General features: G+C 42.0%; 1 protein-coding gene across 1 annotated transcript in view; it reads right to left on the bottom strand.

Moving 5' to 3' along the window:
* Positions 1-1,868: 1,868 nt before the first annotated feature.
* Positions 1,869-19,927, bottom strand: part of fat4 (FAT atypical cadherin 4) — a 103,863-nt gene continuing 85,804 nt past the window's right edge. Inside the window, exons 10-17 of the mRNA XM_086258932.1 lie at positions 19,408-19,512; positions 18,680-18,987; positions 14,295-14,380; positions 12,509-12,688; positions 11,927-12,051; positions 9,713-9,930; positions 7,845-8,106; positions 1,869-5,056 (exon numbers count right to left, since the gene is read on the bottom strand). Coding sequence (XP_086115058.1) covers positions 3,147-5,056; positions 7,845-8,106; positions 9,713-9,930; positions 11,927-12,051; positions 12,509-12,688; positions 14,295-14,380; positions 18,680-18,987; positions 19,408-19,512 — 3,194 coding nt within the window. The 3' untranslated portion in view covers positions 1,869-3,146. The remainder of the gene's footprint in view (positions 5,057-7,844; positions 8,107-9,712; positions 9,931-11,926; positions 12,052-12,508; positions 12,689-14,294; positions 14,381-18,679; positions 18,988-19,407; positions 19,513-19,927) is intronic.

A 19,927-nucleotide genomic window follows, 5' to 3' on the forward strand; every position in this document is an offset into this window, starting at 1 on the left:
TGCGCGGTCCTGCACCATATGCTTCCGGGTAACAAGAAAGCGACCTCATTCGCGTATATTTTTGATTGGCAGAGCTAACTCAAAATTTTGAGAAAAGTAACTCGAAATTTCGAGAAAATAACTCGAAATTTCGAGAAAATAACTCGAAATTTCGAGTTATGGATACTAGCTTTTTTTTTTTTTTAGTGGCGGAAACGGGCTTCCATACCTCTGAGATATAGCTTCATTGGGTTTTTTTTAAAGTTGTTTTGATGTTGGGTTGTTCACCCTCAGCGTCTGTCCAGCACACATCCACACTCATGGTCCATTAGCATCGACTAATGAGAAAAGGAGTGACATGTGTTTTTTGATCCCGCAGTGAATGTGCTTTTAATTATCATGAGCCCTTTAATTCAAACCTTTGGAGGCACTGTTGCTGCATCAGGAGACTGAAGCTCAAACTAATCAATCTTTATAAACAAGCTTCGGGAGGATTTTGTTGTGGGGGTGAGACGCTGCTCTAAGAAAGTTACTCAGAGCTCAGTGCCATGTCCTTTTATAAACATAAGTGAAACTCTTGAGTCAACATGGAAATCATTTTAATGGGAATCATGTTTTGATGACATGTGTGAGAAAAAAAAAAAGGAGGGGAGCTCCCTGGGAAATCCAACAACGCCTCCTTCACACCTTCGTTCGAGTTCATGTGAAGCTCTGCAAAATGCATTATGGCTGACTTGCACACACGTGATTTCTTTGCTGCATGTCTTTCCAAAATGAGAGTTGCAATCATGGTAGCGTATTCTATAATTGTGTCATTACTAACACAAATAGCTTAATGCTTACTGAAATAACAGGCAGGTGAGCTGACAGGAGTAACAGATGCTGTATTTTCTTAAGGGCCACGTCCTATAATGTAACATGCAGTTTTTGCACTTAAGACATATGCCACAATTAATCCTTAAACACATCATAAGCCTCTGCTGTTCACCAAAGTCAAGGAGCCATCTGGAAAACATCCAAAAACAGCAGGACACCCCTCCCAAAAAGACACGCGCACACATCACGTCACAAAACCAACCCCCAAGAAAATCAGGAAGACAGATCCATGTCAGTTTTCATGAGTGTTTTACGTCCTTGTGCACTGTAGAACAATGTTCCCTTTAGGTATACAAGCTTCTTCTGCTTACCTATAGAGAGGATGGTGGGGGGACTTTGCTCCTGAAGTTGCCTCTGCCCGATGTCTCAGAGCCCCCACCGTCACACCAGAGAAGACACTGTGAGGTTTATTTGAATTCATCTCCCACTCACTCGTCCCACTACCTAACCAACTCCTCATTATCATTGTTTTATTATCTCAGCATTGTAGTGGTAGAGCCTTTTCAAAGAGGCTTTGGTCAACAGATTTCTCTGCAAGACCGAGCCCCTCGCGGTATATTACCCAGATTCAGGCTGTCACTCTTCACGGGGTTCATGGCTCCCTGCCTTTTCTCTCGTGGCCTCTCTCCCCTCGATGATGGAGCAGATAAGCATGTTGCATGCCGAATCACTGAGCTATGACAAAAAAAAAAAAAGCCTTTCTGCTCAATAAGACAGATGTAAATAATTGTTGAAAGCAATATAGGGCCCTGCGTCGTGGAGTCCGCTTGATGTTTTGTTTGGCTGCGAGTGAGGTGGCTCAGTTTCGTTCAGGTCCTGAATTGCCTTTTCAAATGTTTAGTTGAGACTCTGCACAAATGAAAAACTGCACAGACTGAGGCAAAAATACATAACTTACCACCCGAATGATTTGGGAAGGGGTGTAATCTGAGCATGAAGGTGGCTATTTTTAAAAACTGCCAACGCATACATGCATCTAAATGAAAGGAGGGGAAAAAGAGAAACAAAGCACATTTAAATAAATACTTTTTTTATTCTGTTATTGGCTTTTTACAGGTACAAAGCATACAGCATGTTATAGTTTTATCAAAAGTGGAAAATACTGATGTTACATTTGTAACAAATGTAAAAAATAAGTCTTCAATCTTACTTTCCCCGAAAGTAAGAACATACATTTCAGCATATGAAAATATTCATAAAAACACAGCTTAAGTAATTTAAGTTAATAAACAGTACAAAAATGTAGAAACCATACATGTCAAAATAATGAACAGGGACGCCAACATCAAGACAAATGACTCCATGATTGCTCATGAATTTAAAAAAAAATGTACACAAGTTCATAGTGTTTTAGTTGGGGTCATGTTTACAGGATTCATACATCATCATCATCATCATCGTTGCCTGAAAACACTTGGCTTGTCTGACAATGTGGTTTTGTGACTAACGACACCCTCACCATCATCCCTCCTGAAAAATCTCCTCTCTTCCTGAACTTGGGCCCAAAAACCAGAATAGTTCTGTCCCGTACTGAAATCCTCAAATGTCTGTAAGGCAGGGGGCTTGATTAAATCTCACTTTTGGAGCGTTTAGCCAGTCCTCTCTAAGAAAACACACCAGGGCAGGCAGACGGACAGACAGAGGGATCATAACATCGGTGGGGTCTGCAATACCGTGCGAGCAAAGCAATGTTCATACTTTTACACTGAGGGCTGTGTCCCGTCACCTACAGGTGCAGTTAGATCAAACACACATGCTTCCTTTTAAGTAAATTAGAAAAATGATCCTAAAAAGACAGAAACTGGGAGATTTCTCTTGCTCTATGGAATTCTCTTCCTGTGAGTTTTTAAATTATCTACGCTCTTATCTCTCCGCTGCGAATGTGACAGAAGGTTCTGGAAAGGAGAAGCAGTATTGGTAATAAAGAACAGAAGTGTTTAATCAAGATAATGTGAATGGAGTTTTGCAGTCACCAAATTGAATTCAGACATGGACTTCTTTCTTCAGTGTCAGTGGATATGTTGTAATGAGGCCTCAGAGAGATGAATGCACGAATGTACAGTCTGAACCTAGAAAAGACTGGTAAACCATTCCAAGGTGGCTCATGATGAAATCTGTTCTTTTACAGGTGCCATTTTTCTGCCTTACTGCATTAAAAGTCGTCTTATTATTTTGAGTTATGCAAAAAACATGAAGTCCAATGTTCTCTGGAAATGTACAGTCTTCTTCTTCTTTTTTTTTTTTTAAATTGGAGAACGACACCATATTGTACAACATTGTAATAAATAGTCTCATACATATTGCTCAGCTTCTCCTTCATTAAGAATGGTCACTGAGCCATCTCCACTGTTCATTTCAATGTCTTTTGCTGCCGCATTCTCGGGAAGCAAGGCTAAGTCCTTGAACACATCTACATAATGCCCAAAGCCAGGGCCCCAGTTCAACAGATTGTCCCAGTTGAAGCCACCGGCTTGCTGACCCAGTTTGTGGGGTAGGGTGTAGTGCTGGTCAGTAGAGGGCATCTGGGCAACGCCAGGCCCTCCTTCTGCCCTCCGACTCGAGTAACGCCTCTGTTTAAGCCTCCCGCCGTAGTCCTCGTCGTCAGCGTCTGACTCGTTGACTTGCGAGAGCTTGGGGACCCGGGAGCTGTAGGACACAGGCTTCTCCCGGTCATACTCCATCTCTGAGCAGGTGAAGGAGTCATGTGAGTCACTTTCTGAAGAGGACTCTGGGGCAGGAATGCCATCAGCGGGGTTACGAACCCTTGACAGCGGCCTGCGGCAGTCCTCCTCTGAACTGGAGCGCCCGTGGTCAGCGCTACAGATGCTGGGGTTGCGTGGACGTGGAGTGTTAAGCCGCTCCACTTCCTCGATGGACAGCCCCACAGGAGGCCCCGTCTCCAACGGGATCTGCTCGATCGGCTGCTTCAGCCGACTGCCGGGCCTCGAGGTGTGGCCGTGGCCGGCCATGGTTTGTGGACTCTTGCTGCGCCTCCCCAACCGGGTGGCGTAGTTGAACATGGGTGGCGGTTGGCACATATCATTGTGCAGATCCAGCGGGCTGCCCTCACGACGAGCCAGGTTGAGTTCTCTGGTGGGAGTGTTTCGGTAGAAGGAGGAGGGCTTTGTGAACGGGGCTGGAGAGTGTCTGGAGAGAGGGTTTGGAGTAGGACAGGCTGAGTGGGAATGGCTGAGGGGGGTGGATCTCAGTGCTTGGGTGTACTGGGGCTGGTAGGTGTAGCTTGTTGCTCCGAGAGGTAAGGGAGATTGCCTGGCGAAGCCCAGCGGGCTGTGTCTCTGGATGGAAAACTTGGGCGTGTGACTGCGAAACTGCTTGTAGTGTTGGATGATGTCAGCATCCGAAGGAGCAATACTGCTGGCATTGTCTATATCATAATGTTCAATATCTGCCTCTGGGGCATTGCAGGGGGCACAGGGAGCACTGGGGACCGTCTCGTTGTTGTGAGGAATGTCTGTTTCATCATAGATCAGGTAAGGGTTTTCCCTCTCAATGATGTCTGGTTTGGGGTTCCCTTCCGGTTGCTTCCGTACAGTCATGTCATCTCCATATGGTGGGATGTTATCTGGGTCGTCGAATGCTACATTCTCGCTACCCTTCTTCTTTTTCTTCTTCTTCTTCTCCTTGGGTTTCTTTTCCTTGGGTTCCTTTGGCACTTTGGTCTTGTTGCGGTCCTTGCAATGGTTGCACAGGATCAGGCTGAGCACCACCAAGGCAAGGACAGTGGCACAGCTGCCAACAATAGCTGGCACCGCCCAGATGGGAAGGACCATTGTCTCTGATGTGGGACTGGGGCTGCAGACAAATCCACCATTATTCGCCGTGTTGCACACGGTACCCTGAGGGCACTCGACTCCCAGACAGGCCACCAGGGTCTCACAAGTCTTGCCTGTGTAGAGCTCGGAGCATACACAAGTGAAACCAGAGTGGGGGTCCGGCACGCAGCTGCCTTGGTTCTGGCAGGGATTAGAGGCACAGTCGCCAGGCGGGACACACTGGTATGTGTACCACTGGTTGACGCACATGAGGCCATCCCAGCATGGATTGCTCTCACACAGGTCGGGACCTCTGCAGCCTATTTTGACGGATGAACTGGTCTTGGTTAAAGTGACGAGGCTGTGCTCTCCCATAAATGGCAGGTTCTCTCTGTTGTACTTCACGTAGGCCAAGCAGCCGTCAAAACCTGTGGACAAAAAGAAGAAAAGAAAGGGCTCAGATAACAAGAAACAGCCAACAGCAGCTAACAGGGACATTACAGTGGCCTGAAGGGGAATTGCTTCTGACTGCCACCAGACCGAATGTTTTTTTTCAAAACGTCTGCTGAAGCTGGATTGCTTCCTCATAAATACCAGGAACTGGCAACTATAATAAGAGCTGAAGGAATTTTGTTTAGATGGGTAATTGGTTCAAGCTTAGGATAAAAAGATTTTCATCATGGAAAGCACCTCCTCCAATGAAAAAATAGAAAAATCATATTCTAAAAACTGGCAGAATAAATCACTGGTCAATTTAAGAGAAGAAATATGAAATATTTTCTAACAGAGAATCCATCGTCAGAGGCATTATAGCTTCAAGACATCCATCTGGGTTGGATGAACGTCTCTGTGTCTAATTTAATCTCTTGCTTTGTGTGTTGCCTAACAGTGCTACCTCACCGGTGCAATTACATTTTTATTGAATTTATCCCAGTGCAGATTAAATCCATTTGTGTCTTTTCATTAGCCCTCAGAAAGCGAGTACACAGCGCTACACAAATGCTCAGATACACACTGAGTTAGGGGGTGGGTTCACAAACAGTCTGCCACAGATCTGCGTGCTGAGGATATGTTTGTTTTGAAATATGCCCCAGTCTTTGTGTAAAAGAGGTTGACAAATCATCCAAATTGCTCATTTTTACCATATTAGTCCATAGTATTAGGTTAGTTTTTCCCTCCCCTGAAACCCTGAAATTTACTGTGCTGCATTACCTCCTCCTGGAAACCCTCTCTTTCACCTTTTCCAAACTGTTCTTAACTCATGCTCGAGGACATCTGATCTGTGATTTAAATCTAAACTAAGAAAAGAGTCGATGAGGCTTCACAGACAGACGCTCCAAGGCGAAGTCAGATTAAATTATAATTAGTTATTTTGTCCATAAATGATACTCTGATAAAGAAACATTTATTTAACTACCGTAAATTCATAACTTTAAATCTTCGCAGTGTCAAATAGAAATAGATTTCAGGCCAGTTACTCAGAGTCTTGTTGGATCGCCACCAAATATGGTCAGCAATTGAAAGAGCAGACTATTAATTCATATGCAGGAGAAAAAAAAATGAGTACTGAATTCATAAAGATTCATGAGCTCACGTGTGCTGTCGCATACTTGTGCTATATGTCCATGCACACGCCTTTAGTCTGCAGAAAAGCTTTCCATAACATGTAAAAACACTGCTAGATGTGTAACTTACGCTGGGTAAAGAGTGAATGAGTTTTTCAAAATCATTAACATGTGTGTGAAACTATTGTTAATTGTATTCCACTTGGACCGTCATGTATCTAAAATTTGATTTTCTTGACTAAATGTGATGAGTTTTTTTAAAAAAAGCCTTTTTAATGAGAAGGAGGAGGAGGAGGAAGAGGAGGAAGAGGAGGCACAGGAGCTGTTCTGACTAAATGCGATTTCTTTAGACACACCAACAGTCTTGTGTCAGGATCTGTAGTGGAATTAAGGAAGGGCAAACTCCCCTCTCTAACTTTTCCCATTCAAATTTGTCCTGTAATTTGGGGGTTCAACTCTGCAACACTACAGTCACAGTACATTAAAGTGAGCTCTTAGCAGCCAGTTACAAGAAAATCTGGCAAACGGATGGTGTGTTTCACCGTCCCACTCTGCCACCAGTTCTGCAGCGTCAAGTCATAGCAACAGTGTGTAGTGTAGTTTTCTGACAGTGGCAGCAGTATGTGTTGTTTAACTAGTGATTATAGGCAGCAAACCCTGTATATTGATAAATAAAACTTATATGGAAGAAAACTTATTGTATGTCTTCCATTTTTAACCTTTAACTATTTATTCTATATAGATAATATATATGTTACATATAGCCTCTCTACTTCTTAGTCCACTAACTTTGGCTAGTTAAGCTATATTGATTGTTCCAACATGTAGAGAGCAAAAAATACTATGTGTGAGTGACTACTGTTAACCAAAACCTTCTGTTACAAGGAACAACATGCTTTCTCTCGATCAACTTCTGGCAATCATCTTGGTCCTTTTCAAACCCTGGAATTCTGAAGTTATTTTAGGTGTCTGGTCGCAGACAGGGTATGTCATTGTGAAGAAAAGGTTTTATTTTGCATGGAGCTTTTTTCCAAAAGTTTCAGTTTTCCTGCCAATTCCAACTAAATTATGGAATTAAATAGTGGAAAATCACAGCAACAGTTGTTTTGAGGCAGTTTATATTGTAAGGTAAAGACCCTACAAGAATAGAGAGAAAGCCCCTTGGCGACAGTGGGAAGGAAAAACTCCCTTTTATGAGGAAAAAACCTCAGACAAAAGCAAGCTCAGGGGTGGGTGGCCATCTGCTGAGACTTGGTTGTGGGTGAGGGGAGGGAGACAGGACAAAAAGCATACTGTGGAAAAGGGACAGAGATGAATAATAACTAATGATTAAATGCAAAGTGGTGTAAGTAAGTGAAGAAGAAATACTCAGTGCATCATGGGAAGCCCCCAGCATCCTAAGTCTATTGCAGCATAACTAAGGAACTAAGGAAGGCCTGTTCCAGCCTTAACTATAAGCTTTACCAAAAGGAAAATGTTTTAAGATTAATCTTAATCTTAGAGAGTGTCTGTCTCCCAAATCCAAACTGAAAGCTGGTAAAGATTATATGCAGGAAAATGTACACCCCAAATGCCCATATGTCCACATGTCCATCATTTTTACTCTTCCCCCCAATAAATGACAGGTAACAGCTACACTGTCCAGGCTTACCTGCTCCAGTTTTCTGCTGAGCTGGCCCCGGCCCAATCCCACCAAGCGAAAAGGTTAAAACGCTGAGACCTCCAAAATCCTGTGTGGGATGTTGGATGACCCTGGGTTGGCCGTTGTCCACCTGGAGCACAGTGGCTGAGCCGTTCTTGACCAGCTGTAGCGTGTGCCACTGGCCGTCTGAAACCACTGCGTCTACCACGGTGCGCTCCACCTTCCCCGCAACGCCAGCGTCTGAGATGTAGTGGATGTTGCCGTTCCTCAGCTAAGAGAAGCAAATTTTAGATTTTAGTTATTCGCTCACAGCTCAGAGTGATCAGAGTAAACCGGATCTAGCTGGCTTTGGTAAAAACATGCATATAAACAGTATATAAAAGACATTAACAATCATGTGAATCTGCAAACTGCCATTATTTCTGATGTCAAGCATAAAATAAAAATAGTCTTTGAAGAAAGTCGAGATAAACAGTGGTTAAAACTGCAGTTTTTTAGATTAATGCAATAAGTTATCGTGTCAGTATCAATCATGACCGATGAGAGGAAGTCTTGTCTCAGTCCCCACAAAACTACCACAGCAGTGCTTTCAGACTATGGTCGGAGATCGAAAACAAAAATGCAGCTGGATGCTCATACTATAAATCTTTCTCCCACTGGGACACACTGCAGTCAATCATGTTCTCACAACTTGTGTGTGTAGCTACAGTCACTCAGCCAGAAGATGATCAGAAGCTCAAGCACGACAAATTTAGGGAAAGCGCATATATTCCAACGGCCACAAGAGAAGGCTCTTTACTGAAGAGGGACGACGATTGTGCTTTAAAAAGAAATTAATCAAGCTCGCTTTGGCACGCACAGCAAATTTGTGGCTTACACTGTGTATGGTAATCGCATGTGTTCTCCCGACTTCGATGGAAAAGTAATCCTACCCACCTCCCCCAAAATCAGCAGTGATAAGTCGCTTCCGGAAGAATTGATGTAAAAAGGGAAAAGTGGAAGTCTCCCCAGCCAAAGAATACTAAGAGCTCTCAAGCTGGAAAACCAATCAAGGAGTTTATCTATTAAACATCTTGTTTTTCATTTCTCAGTTTATATAGTTCTCTCTCAACATATGTACACCCACAGTATGTATTCCCCTACTGCTCTTTTGTTTTTAGGTTTCAAAGCACTTATAATACTTTTCTGGACTATTTAGGAAGCCGCAGTGGTGATTTGATGAGCACCAGAAGCTGTTCAGTGGCGGAAAACAAAATCATAAGAGACAAAGCCCGATGCTGAAGTGGGAACGGGTTGATGCTGCTGAGACTGCAGGGTGTCTACATGGAAACTGAAGAGGATGAATGAACGCTCAGGCCTCCTTGGGCAGCTGCCCACGGTCAGGCAAAGGGAGGAGGGTGTACTGAACAGGACGAGAAGAGAGAAAAGACAGACTGGAGTAAAAGAAAGTGGGTGAGAAAGACGGGGTAGATTTCCTAGAATGAAAGTGGAACGTAGCACACACAGAAATATATATTACCTAGACATGTTTAGGATACAAATGTTCAAGGTGTCTTAACAGTGTATCAGGAGCTGTGGCGTAAATACTGTTAGTGATGCAAGATACTGCCTGGTCTACAGCTCTGTCATACCAAAAGAAGCTGGTATGTAGATGCTTAAAATATCATCTACATAGTAACTTCATAGATAATCTATGAAACATCAAAGACAGAAGCTTCATTTTACTAGACCAGGGCTTTAAATTTTAGTGAATAGCCTCCCTTTCTAAGCATAGCTACTTATTTACTGTTCACAAGCATGATTTGGAAAGCTTTTATTGTGAAATTTACTCTTCATTGCCAACTCATTAAACTCACACACAAGGCAACCTTCCTCACCTTAACAGTAGTGTAGTTACTGCTCTCTTGCACATGCAGCAGAGTGCCGGTCTTGCTGCGTGTCCTGAACTTGACCTTCAAGTTGCTGGGACCCATGGGGTCAGAGGTCGTTCCCTGCAGAGACCGTCTCAGCAAGATGTCACGTTTTGGGCCCTGCTTCAGGGTGTAGTCCAGGCGGCCAGTACCATCCAGAGACAGAGCGGTGTCGGCTGTCATGTCTGTGTGAGAAAGACAGAAAATATCTTGTGACTTCACACGAGTTTCGCAGGCGGCTTTTAAACTTCCATTTCCACTCTGCTCCTGGCGGACGGTCAGGTGCAAATGATTTTCCTAATCCGACTGCCATAACCACGAATCGGTCCTTCCATTCTTACCAGCGATTACTGATATCTTCCCATAACATCATCGAGTCAGTTTTCAGAACAGCCCGTGTATCGCTGAGCAAGATAATGATTTCTAATAGAGATTAAGTAGGAAAATAACTGAAATGAAAACTGCAAGCCATCTCATTATTACTTAGTGGGATGGCACGTGAATTTTGTGTGCATGTTAACTATAAACCTGAGGCATTGCTAATTGCATCATTTCATTTCAAGAAGCAACAAGCCTTTTGGCATATTTCATTATTACTATAATGAATATGAGCCCTCTTGCTAATACACTATTAAAAGATTAGCATGTTATCCAGGATAAATAGCCATATGAATGTTAATAAAATACTGATGTGATTATTTCATGAAAGCAGTGTATTTATGAGGATATTTGTATATTTTGGAAAAAGGTAAAAAAGCTCAAAAGTCACTTTTAAGTTTTCTATTTAAAATGTGCTTAGAAATAAGAGCACAGATGAAAATGAAACAGAATTTTAACAAATTATAAGATTTATCAACAGTCACTGAGACTCAGAAAAATTGGTGTTGGTGAGTTTTCTTACTGTCAGAGACTGACTGCAAGTAGTTGCAGTGACCAGTTCCTGCCGAGAGATTGAGCCTGCAACACATTCAACCTCTGCACGAGCACGGCTGGACAGGTGTGGGAGGCAACCTGTGTCTAGACAACTGTAGTCTGACTTGAACTACATTCCATCTGAGACAACTGCCGTCTAATTTACTGATCCAGACAGATTCCCAACATGTTGCAATCAGTCTCAGTCAGTCTGTGCTAATGGGTGCAACTTCTCTGCGATGGGTCTCTTTGCAACAGGGGACTCAACTCGGCTGGTTGTATTCTGGTTCTATTCCCAAATAAGAGCAATGTTGCTGAGCACCTATGTCATTTTGTAGCAAAGTCACCGTTCTGCAGTGACTATCGCTATTTGTAAGATTTTGACCCTGAATGTAAGCAGTTATTGTGAAAGTAGATGGGATTTTTCTTGCTAATTTATCACAGTTAATTGGCATATTATCTCCAAAAAATTTCCACAAAGTTGCAAAATTGCATGTTCAATGCACCAAATCACAATAATTTTGGTTGTGCCGCAAACTCCAACCACTGTTTTCTCTAATAGGACTGTAGCACAAGTCTGTCGTGCCACTTATTATCTGAGGATGAATGTTTCTGTCCCACATTCACAGGGTTCAAAAATGTAAATCTTTACACAATCTGTTCTTTAAATTAAATTAACCAGGGCCCTAGAGTCTACATGACATATTTTATTCACGGCATTTCTTGTTGTTGTTTATTTTTTTTCTTTTCTCTTTCCAGCAAACAATACATATGGCACTAAGAAAGCCTGCTCTGCTCCATGTGTGCTAGAAGAAAATGTCTCTCATCCTTTTTTTCGTGCCAGTAAGCAAACCAGCAGATTTCCCACAAAATCAAACCTGATGGCAAACAGGGAAAAGCTCGCAGTAATGATCTTGTTTGTTTCCAGTAACAATATCAAAGTCTTTGAAAAAAATCTGGTAATAATTACCGGTAACTCCGCAAAACACAATGTTGCACCTTACACAGTAGCTATAAGTTTCTGTCAGTTCTCATGTGTCTCAAAGGGTTTTCTGCATTTTTTTAGGTCTCTGATGCAAGTCGAATTTATCTCCTATAAAGTACACAAATGCTTTGAAATGAAGCTCAGAACCCACCGATGTGGTCTATATTAAGCTACATGGTGCAGTATGATGACTCAGGAGGGATAATTCATAAATAATCATGGCAGAATATTCCTAAGTAAGTGCAAACTCAGCAAAAAGAGAGACTTCAAAGACATATACTTACATTTCTCACAGAATTTGCCAGTGAAGCCATCCACACACTGGCATTGTTGCCAAGACCAGTGGTCCACACAGGTGCCCCCATGTCTGCAGGAGCTGGTGGTGCAGGCTCCTTCCAGTCTCGGACATCTACGGACACAATAACACACAAACTGACAATCAGACAGTGAATTTGACAAGTCAGCCACACAGACGGGGGGTCCGCGGAAAAAGGAAACTCCAAAAACAGGAGCAGATGAGCTGTGATTTCTCTTCCCGTGCGGCAATACAAAAAACCCCATAAAGAACCTCAGAGAATTAGCATATTAAAAGATCTGTCCTCGCTTCGCTATTCACGAGGAAGACAGTGAGGAAAAAAATTCTCTGGAATTCTGCAATTGGTTTCCCCCATCAAAAATCTTCCATTTGTACTTCAAAAAAAAAAGAAGACATCTTTTTAAAAACTCCCGAGAGGGTTTGAAAGTGTGAACAGATGTCCCACAGCGAGAGTCAAGGAGGTTAGAGAAGACGGACAGATGGGAAGAAGAAAAAGGAGATGGAGAGAGGCTGGGAGCGGGAGTAAAGGGGGAGAGGTTGGGATGCGGACCTGTCAAGGATGCCATGCGATGCCAGCGCCTGACTGGGCTCCAGCGGGCGGCCGTTGACAGCAAACTCCATGATGCAGCCGACAAAGTCGTGGGTGGCGACCTGACCGCGCCGATGAAGGATGGGTTCTATTGACCTGACGCCTCCCACAGAGAGCCTGTTGGGCTGCACATCGAGGATCCTACAAACACGCACACAGATAGATGAACAGGAGTGCACAAAGACTTAAAATGGATCACGACAGAAAGGAACATATGAGCAGAAACCCAAACGCTAAAAAATGCATTCAAGTATTCAAAGCACACACACAGACACGCACATTTTCACAAGCTTACACAGAAAAACAACGTGGGTCAGCGAGTTTCACAACAATATGGTCCCAAGACCCTTGCAAAATAAACCTTTGCTGATCTCTGTGGCCTTTCCTCATCTGCCAAATCTGTCTCTCACGCATACACACATATAAAATACGCACACACACACACAGCGAAAAACACACAGGAAAACATGCACAGTCTCAAGTTTTCGCCCCACAGGGCCTGGCTCTGTGCAGCAGCACTGGTCATCCAGTAATTTAATGACGGTTTACATCATATATCACATATTTGCAACAGATGACTTCATTCTGACTTTGAGTTATTTGTGTAGAAATATGTAAGAGAAAGGCATTTTAAGCAATTTGCATACAACGGAAGACTTAGACAGTAACACAGGAGTAAAGGTCACAATGCTTTGTCTACAGCATTAAGGAATTTTCACTATAATAAAAAGAATTAAAGGTCAACACTTTAACCAGAATAGCCATAAAAATTTAGAAAAAAATATAGAAATATTTGTTTGAACAAAAGTAAAGTTTCATTCTTTGCTCTCTACTTTAGAGATTAGCACTTAATAGAACTGGAAGCATCACTGTGAAACTAAAGGTTGAACCTCTGCAATTCATCTCTAAAGTACTGCTTAAAGAAAAACAGTTAAGGCAAGACAAAAATATAAATTGCTGCTTACTGTTATGAAGCTTCCTAACAAAGTTCACTTTGTTCTTATGAATCATCTTGTGGGTCCTTTAACTCACAAAATGTCTAAATTAAGCAAAGGGAAATAAACCATGCTAAGTTTATCCTGAGAAATGGCAGCTGAAACGTAAGCTGTTTTCTCATTTTCAGATGTAAACTTTGACAAGTGTATTGAGAATGTCAGAGGAATACAGTCGAGACCTTGGATGTTGCGTTAGATGTCTTCTCAGTCCTCGAAATACACAGTTTGGTTTACACGAGTGCCTGAGTAGAGCCTCAAGGACACACTTGGAAATTAAATGGAATTTGTACTAAGGAGGTGGCAGAGTAATGAGTCTTCTAAGGTAACCTCTAGAAAAGTTGAAAAGTTCAAGGATACAGAACATCTGTGCAAGCTGCTGCACATACAGCAACATTTTAAAGCCATAAAATGTTGGAAAACACGGATCGTCATCCATTGACGAGAAGGACAATATGTGGTTAATTAAACCTCTTGATTATGAAGTGTTGATTCACTGCAGAGCGCAACGCAACAGCTGTAAAATATTAGACAAGTATGCTCACACCAGGTATACAAAACCTTTTGGTTATGTATGACTTTCCATTATTTTTACAGTTGTGAAAAATTATTCATCAAGTTTTCCAGTCCTCAGAAGTGAAACTGTCAACAGCGCTTTCCCATTCACAGTTTCTACGGATCATAGAAACAGCTGTTCAGCGTACTGGGCAATACATGCATATATGTGTTTTTGTGTGTGTGTGCTGCTTTCTTACCAGTCAGTGTGCACTGCCACGTTGCTCACAGCACAGTAGCCTGGTTCCTGGTCATCACCACACAGGTCCACGGTCAGGGATGCAGCCTGCATGATGACAAGAACACACATACTGCTGTCACGTGTGATTCTCTTTAAGAGAAACAGCTGTGAAGCTACACTGACTCACACAATTATTGTTCAGGGAGGAAATTACATTTAAGTAAAAAAATGTTTCTGGAAGAGTGTGGTTGACATAAACACCAACAACATGTGTCACTCACTGTTATTTGTGGTGGGGGTGGGCCATAAAACACTCAGTCAATATCAGTCTATCAGTCACTTTTTCTTTGTTAAGAGTGTTTTTCCAGAATGTGGAAACCCCCCCCCCCCCCCGCGCTTTTCATTTGGGGCTTAAACACAGGATGCATTTCAAATTGTTTTTTAGCAAATGTATCTATACTCCTTTTGTTAGTGGTCAGTTTAAAGACAGTCCCATGTAAAAAAGGGACACATGCTAAAAATATGCTCAAAATAGGGCACCAGTGCTAAACCATTTTCTTTGCAGGTTAAATAAAATATTTGAGTAACTAAACTAATTTTATGTTATTAATGGAGCAATTCAATATATTTTGGACTATATCTTCATTAAAATAAAACAAAACAAAAGTCTACAACCTGTGGAAAATTGAGCTAAATTCTTGCCTTCAGCATCCAACAACCACCGACAAGTGGTCAAGGAATACTCATATTCACCTCATAACCAGTGGTTGCCAGGTGGTTGCAGACCAGTCTTTAGGCTTCTGTCACTTGATCCTAAATTGTCGCCATGACTGGCTTCACGTGTCAGCACGACCTCTATAGCCGTAAGCTGTTTAGCTTAGCACAAAACCTGGTACAGACTTATTCTGTCAGAGGGTTATAATATCCAGCTAGCATCATCTTTGAAGTTCAGTACTCAAAAGATTTTCCATTTTGTGCTAAGCTAAGCTGTGTGCTGGTAAAATCATATCCAACTTATATATGAAAGCGGTATTAATTTTCTCTCTGTTATACCAGATGGTGAATAAGTATTTCCAAAAATGTTAAGCTTTTTCTTTCTTCTAAAGATGGCAACAGCTGTTTAATTAAACCCCATATTGTGACAGTGAACGACAGAGGGACAGAGCAACCTGATGGGTGCTATATGCTTATTGTTCAAAGTTTATTGTCACAAGAGAACAAAATCCTCAAACCAATTGTATTTCCTTCCCGATTCCCTGCCTGAAGTATTTAAAGGCAAATTTCTAAACCCTAAAACCCATCAGAATGTGTGAATATAAATAAATATTTTCTCAAGCACCGTTGGCATATCTTTTACTCATGAGTTCTGGCACCATAAGCTGAGGGTTACTTCATTCAGATGAGTTACAGTATATGTTCCTGAACATTTGTGTTCCTAAGTCTTGTTCAGTGGTTAATGTGAGCTTTGTTCACCACAAGCCATGCAGTCACATTATTTTTCTTTATTTCATGAGTGTTCAATGGGAGAGGGGCACAGAAATGCCATACATTACAGCAAGCGTTTCCCGTTTCCCGTTAATGGGACAAAAGCTTTTGGCCAGATGTGGATTATTCTCTTTTCTCCCTCTGTGCTCAGAGAAGAAACGACCCTGCTAGAAAAAAATAATAAAAATGGGCTGGTGAGGAAACTGCCCGGAAAAGTGTGTGAACGTGTTGAAAAACCAGGGCAATCACGCTCCACCTCTCGTGGAGCTTAAGTAAATACGGACCACACTGGCTTGCATCTCTGACACAAATCATCCACAACCCACCGGGCACACACACACACAGAGTTCATTTAGTACACTCGTGTCACACCCGAGTCAGACACACGAACACACATAATCAAATGAGAAAAAAACTACAGAGACAAGAACGAGTCGAAGAACAACAGAACGCATTTGTGACTCCGAGGCGCCATAAAGAACATCAGAACCACATAAACATTTTATTAATGTTTTTCCTGTGATCAAAGGCACTGCAGTCATGCTTCTGCATTCACTGTCAACTGTCACGAGCTGTGCAGGAGGAATAATTTCTCAAAAGAAACCTTAGAAATGAAGAGCAAATGCATCCCCCAAAAAATGAGGAGTGTATTTTTCAGCTTGGCTAGCACTGGAGGAAATTTGAAGAAAGCACCACAGGAGATCATTGTTTTCCCCATGACTAATACAATGGGGTGGGGGGTGGGGGGGTGGGACCACAACCTTACTCTCTGTTGTGGTACATGAGCTGAGTAACATTTGTTTTGTGCTTGTTTCTAGGACAAATAACTCACCTAATCCAAAACTTAATGATTTGCTGCTGGTGTTAATCAGCGGCAGTCCTAAACTGTCAAACTGAATTTGAAACATCATTGTCAGAAGATTTGAGTTTGTTCTCACACGATATCACTGTAATTGGTATTAATGTATAATTTAATCCAAATAATGCTTATTATTCTTCTACTCACCACCAAAATGTGATCTAAGAGTACAGAAACACTGCATCTTTGACAAGAATGACTCATCCAAGGTTTTTCCTTTTTTGTATTCTCAAATCTCCATGGAGATTTCTGTTTATAGTTTCAACCACTACTCCTCTTTTTTTCATGCCCTCAAAGATTACTACAAACTCTGCAAAATGAAATTGATCAGCTTTTCAGACTGCAGAGCAGATGGTCCGGCACGGCAACACGAGGACAAGTATGTTGTAGTTGGAGCTGCCAGGCAGGAGGAAGGCAGAAAGACCACAGAGACGTTTAATGGATGTAGAGAAGGAGGACGTGCACAAGGCTGTTGTGACACAAAGATATGCCAGGGATAGGGTGAGATGGAGGCAAATCACCCACTGTGGCAACGCCTAAAGGGAGCAGCCGAAAGAAGTAGTTGTTCTCAAAAACAGCTCTAATCCAGTTGGCCTTCATTAGGTTAAAAAAATAAGCTAAATCTGACACAGATATGGTTCTGTTTGGGAGCTAATGAGTAACAGTTGAGAAATTTCACATTTTACATTAGAAATGACTTTTTCTTTTTCTTTGTTTATGGCACTTGGACCTGCAGTGTTAACCACGAATACAGAAGCAAAGAGAAACATGTCAAACTTTATGAAATGCACTTTGATGTTGCATTCAAATGCTTTTGCTAAATACAGTTAATGGTACTGTAGATTATATATTAAAGGACGCGACATTAAGATAAACTCACTTGGAACAAGGCAATATGGCTGTTTGAATTTTGACACTGATGCTTTGGATGCTTTAAAGCTGGAAACAGTTACATCCTTCCTTAAACTCTCCACTGAACCTTTAACTATTAACATTTTCCATTACTGTGGTTTAAAACTGACGTCTTCGTACACTGTAACTCGTTGGACTGAGACAATTTGCCTAACATTTATGGTATTTGACAATTAAAACTAATTCCTGCAGAGATGACAGTAACTGAGATGGTTGCAGTATCTGTGAACTCTCTGCTCCCTCTGATTACTTGGAGCCTTCACGGTGAAGCAGTGCATGACCGTGTCCGTGGTTTGCGTCTGCTTTCGGGATTGGCTCAGAATTTAGGTGCAGGAACGCAGAACAGACCTCAAGCCTGGCCACCGAAATGACCCGTAGCACCTTTTGCAAACACGGTGATCAGGTTCACTTTACACCGCTCAAGGGAGCTGGCACTTCAGGCGTGACACACTCACATTTCTCTCTCATTCTTCAACAGCCCCAACACGACCACCTTCGCATAATATTCACCGGGTACCATTTGCAGACAGAATCACAGCTTTCAACGTGTGCTGTATTCCTTTACACCCGTCACTCTGCACCATCTCAAAACTGACAATTTAACGATTTTACCAGCTTCCTATGAAACTCCCAGTGCACGGTGGGAAATGACAGATTTGAAGTCCAGCAGGAGAGCTACATTATAGAAGGCTTGACAGGGCCTAGCTGGATTTTTTTTCCTCCTCCTGCCTTGCCACTGCATTGCTGGCAGGGAGAAGCCTCTCATTCAGAGCACAGGAGACAGGATTTCAACCTTCATGGCCATTTTGGATCCTGGTATTGTAAATCACAACTAGCAATAAAATATAATTACAAACCATGAAAACCATAAGCTGAGCTACCCGTGGTTTGGGGAAGTTTAATTATCATCTGATGGTGCAAAAAAGAATATAAGGCCAAATTTGGAGTCAGCTTCAGCTATAAAAGCTCAGGACATAAATGCTATTGAATGTGCAGTCCCTTTGCAACTATGCAGCATTTTCTGATTTTCCTAAATGTTTTTGCTGCTAGACCCATAAAAACGAATATGCCACTTAAAGCAAGAGCGAATGATGAGAAACATTTAGAGTATGAGATATTTTCTATCGTAAAAAAACAGGAATTCTTACCATCCCAGCTCTCCTGGCAATGACTGTGTGGAACTGCCCATCCGAAACTTTTATCATGGTCATCAATTTATAAGTTCCACTTCCCAAGTTAAAAGAGAAGCGCATCTGTCCCTCGAAGATCTCCAAAGCCAGGAACTCCGCCTTGTCTCCGGTCTGGTTATCGTGGTTGTATAAAAGCAGCGCGTTGCTCTTCAGGGTAGCAAACTTGATATATATGTAGTTATTGTTGGGATCCAGAGACGGAAACTCCATGTAGGAGAGCTCCTCAAAGCCATAGCTGTTCAACTCGCAGTGCTTGCCGAAAACCCCTGAGGAAAAAAACAGACCGAAAGTGGAATCATGGAGGAAGCCAATGAATGATTCACAGTGCTGCTGTGATAAAAATATCTACAGATAAAACAGAATCTTTATCAAGCAGCATTATCTGCTTTGTATATAGAAGTAACAAAGCAGATATCGTAGCTGTGCGATCACAGTCTTGCAAAAGACTCTTCAAAAAGTTGAAAACTTTTTTTTTCTTGCATCAACTGGAGACTACTACTGAGGACAGCAATACAACACATGAAAAATGGAGACAAAAAATGACATGACAGTTTCCACATTTGTTTAAGAAATCAAAGGTTAAGAATGAAATAGCTGCTGGGAGAGTGCACATCTGAATTTGTCCATCTTGCTTTTCAATTTAGCGGGACTCTGTAATACCCTGAAAGTTTCCTACTATTACTTACCAAATGGACAATGACAGTAATATCCATCCACTCGATTCTGACAGGACCCGCCATTAAAACACGGGTTACACTCACAGTGATTGATGATGGAATCACACGTTTTGCCTGGGTTCACAGAACAACACAAATTAAAATGGATGGGGTGGCAGACAACACAGGAAAACCCCAAAGGGAACACAGTTCACTTTCCCCACAGGCCAAGTCATGCACGCCTTTCATCGCCTCACAGCTGAGAAATGCACTGCAAAAAAAAAGATCCATTTAACTACGTACTACACCTTTAAATCTCATTCAAGCTCAAACAACAATACGATAAAAGTGAAAACTGTAAGTTCACCTGTTTCAGTGCAGTTTCACAAAGCTATTTTGGAAATAGCATTGCTTGCCCAAGATGATATCATTTGACCAAAAACAACATCTTGAAACTTTTATAGGAAAAAAACGAAATGATCTCATTCAACTGGCAGATTCCTCTCACTAGGAATAATCAGATTTTCAAACTCACTGCAAATTATGTTTG

Source organism: Aulonocara sp. 'chitande type north' Nkhata Bay, linkage group LG2, assembly GCF_057382095.1.
Source record: "Aulonocara sp. 'chitande type north' Nkhata Bay isolate Kocher_YH1m ecotype deep benthic linkage group LG2, A_spYH_male_GT1.1, whole genome shotgun sequence".
Taxonomy (NCBI): domain Eukaryota; kingdom Metazoa; phylum Chordata; class Actinopteri; order Cichliformes; family Cichlidae; genus Aulonocara; species Aulonocara sp. 'chitande type north' Nkhata Bay.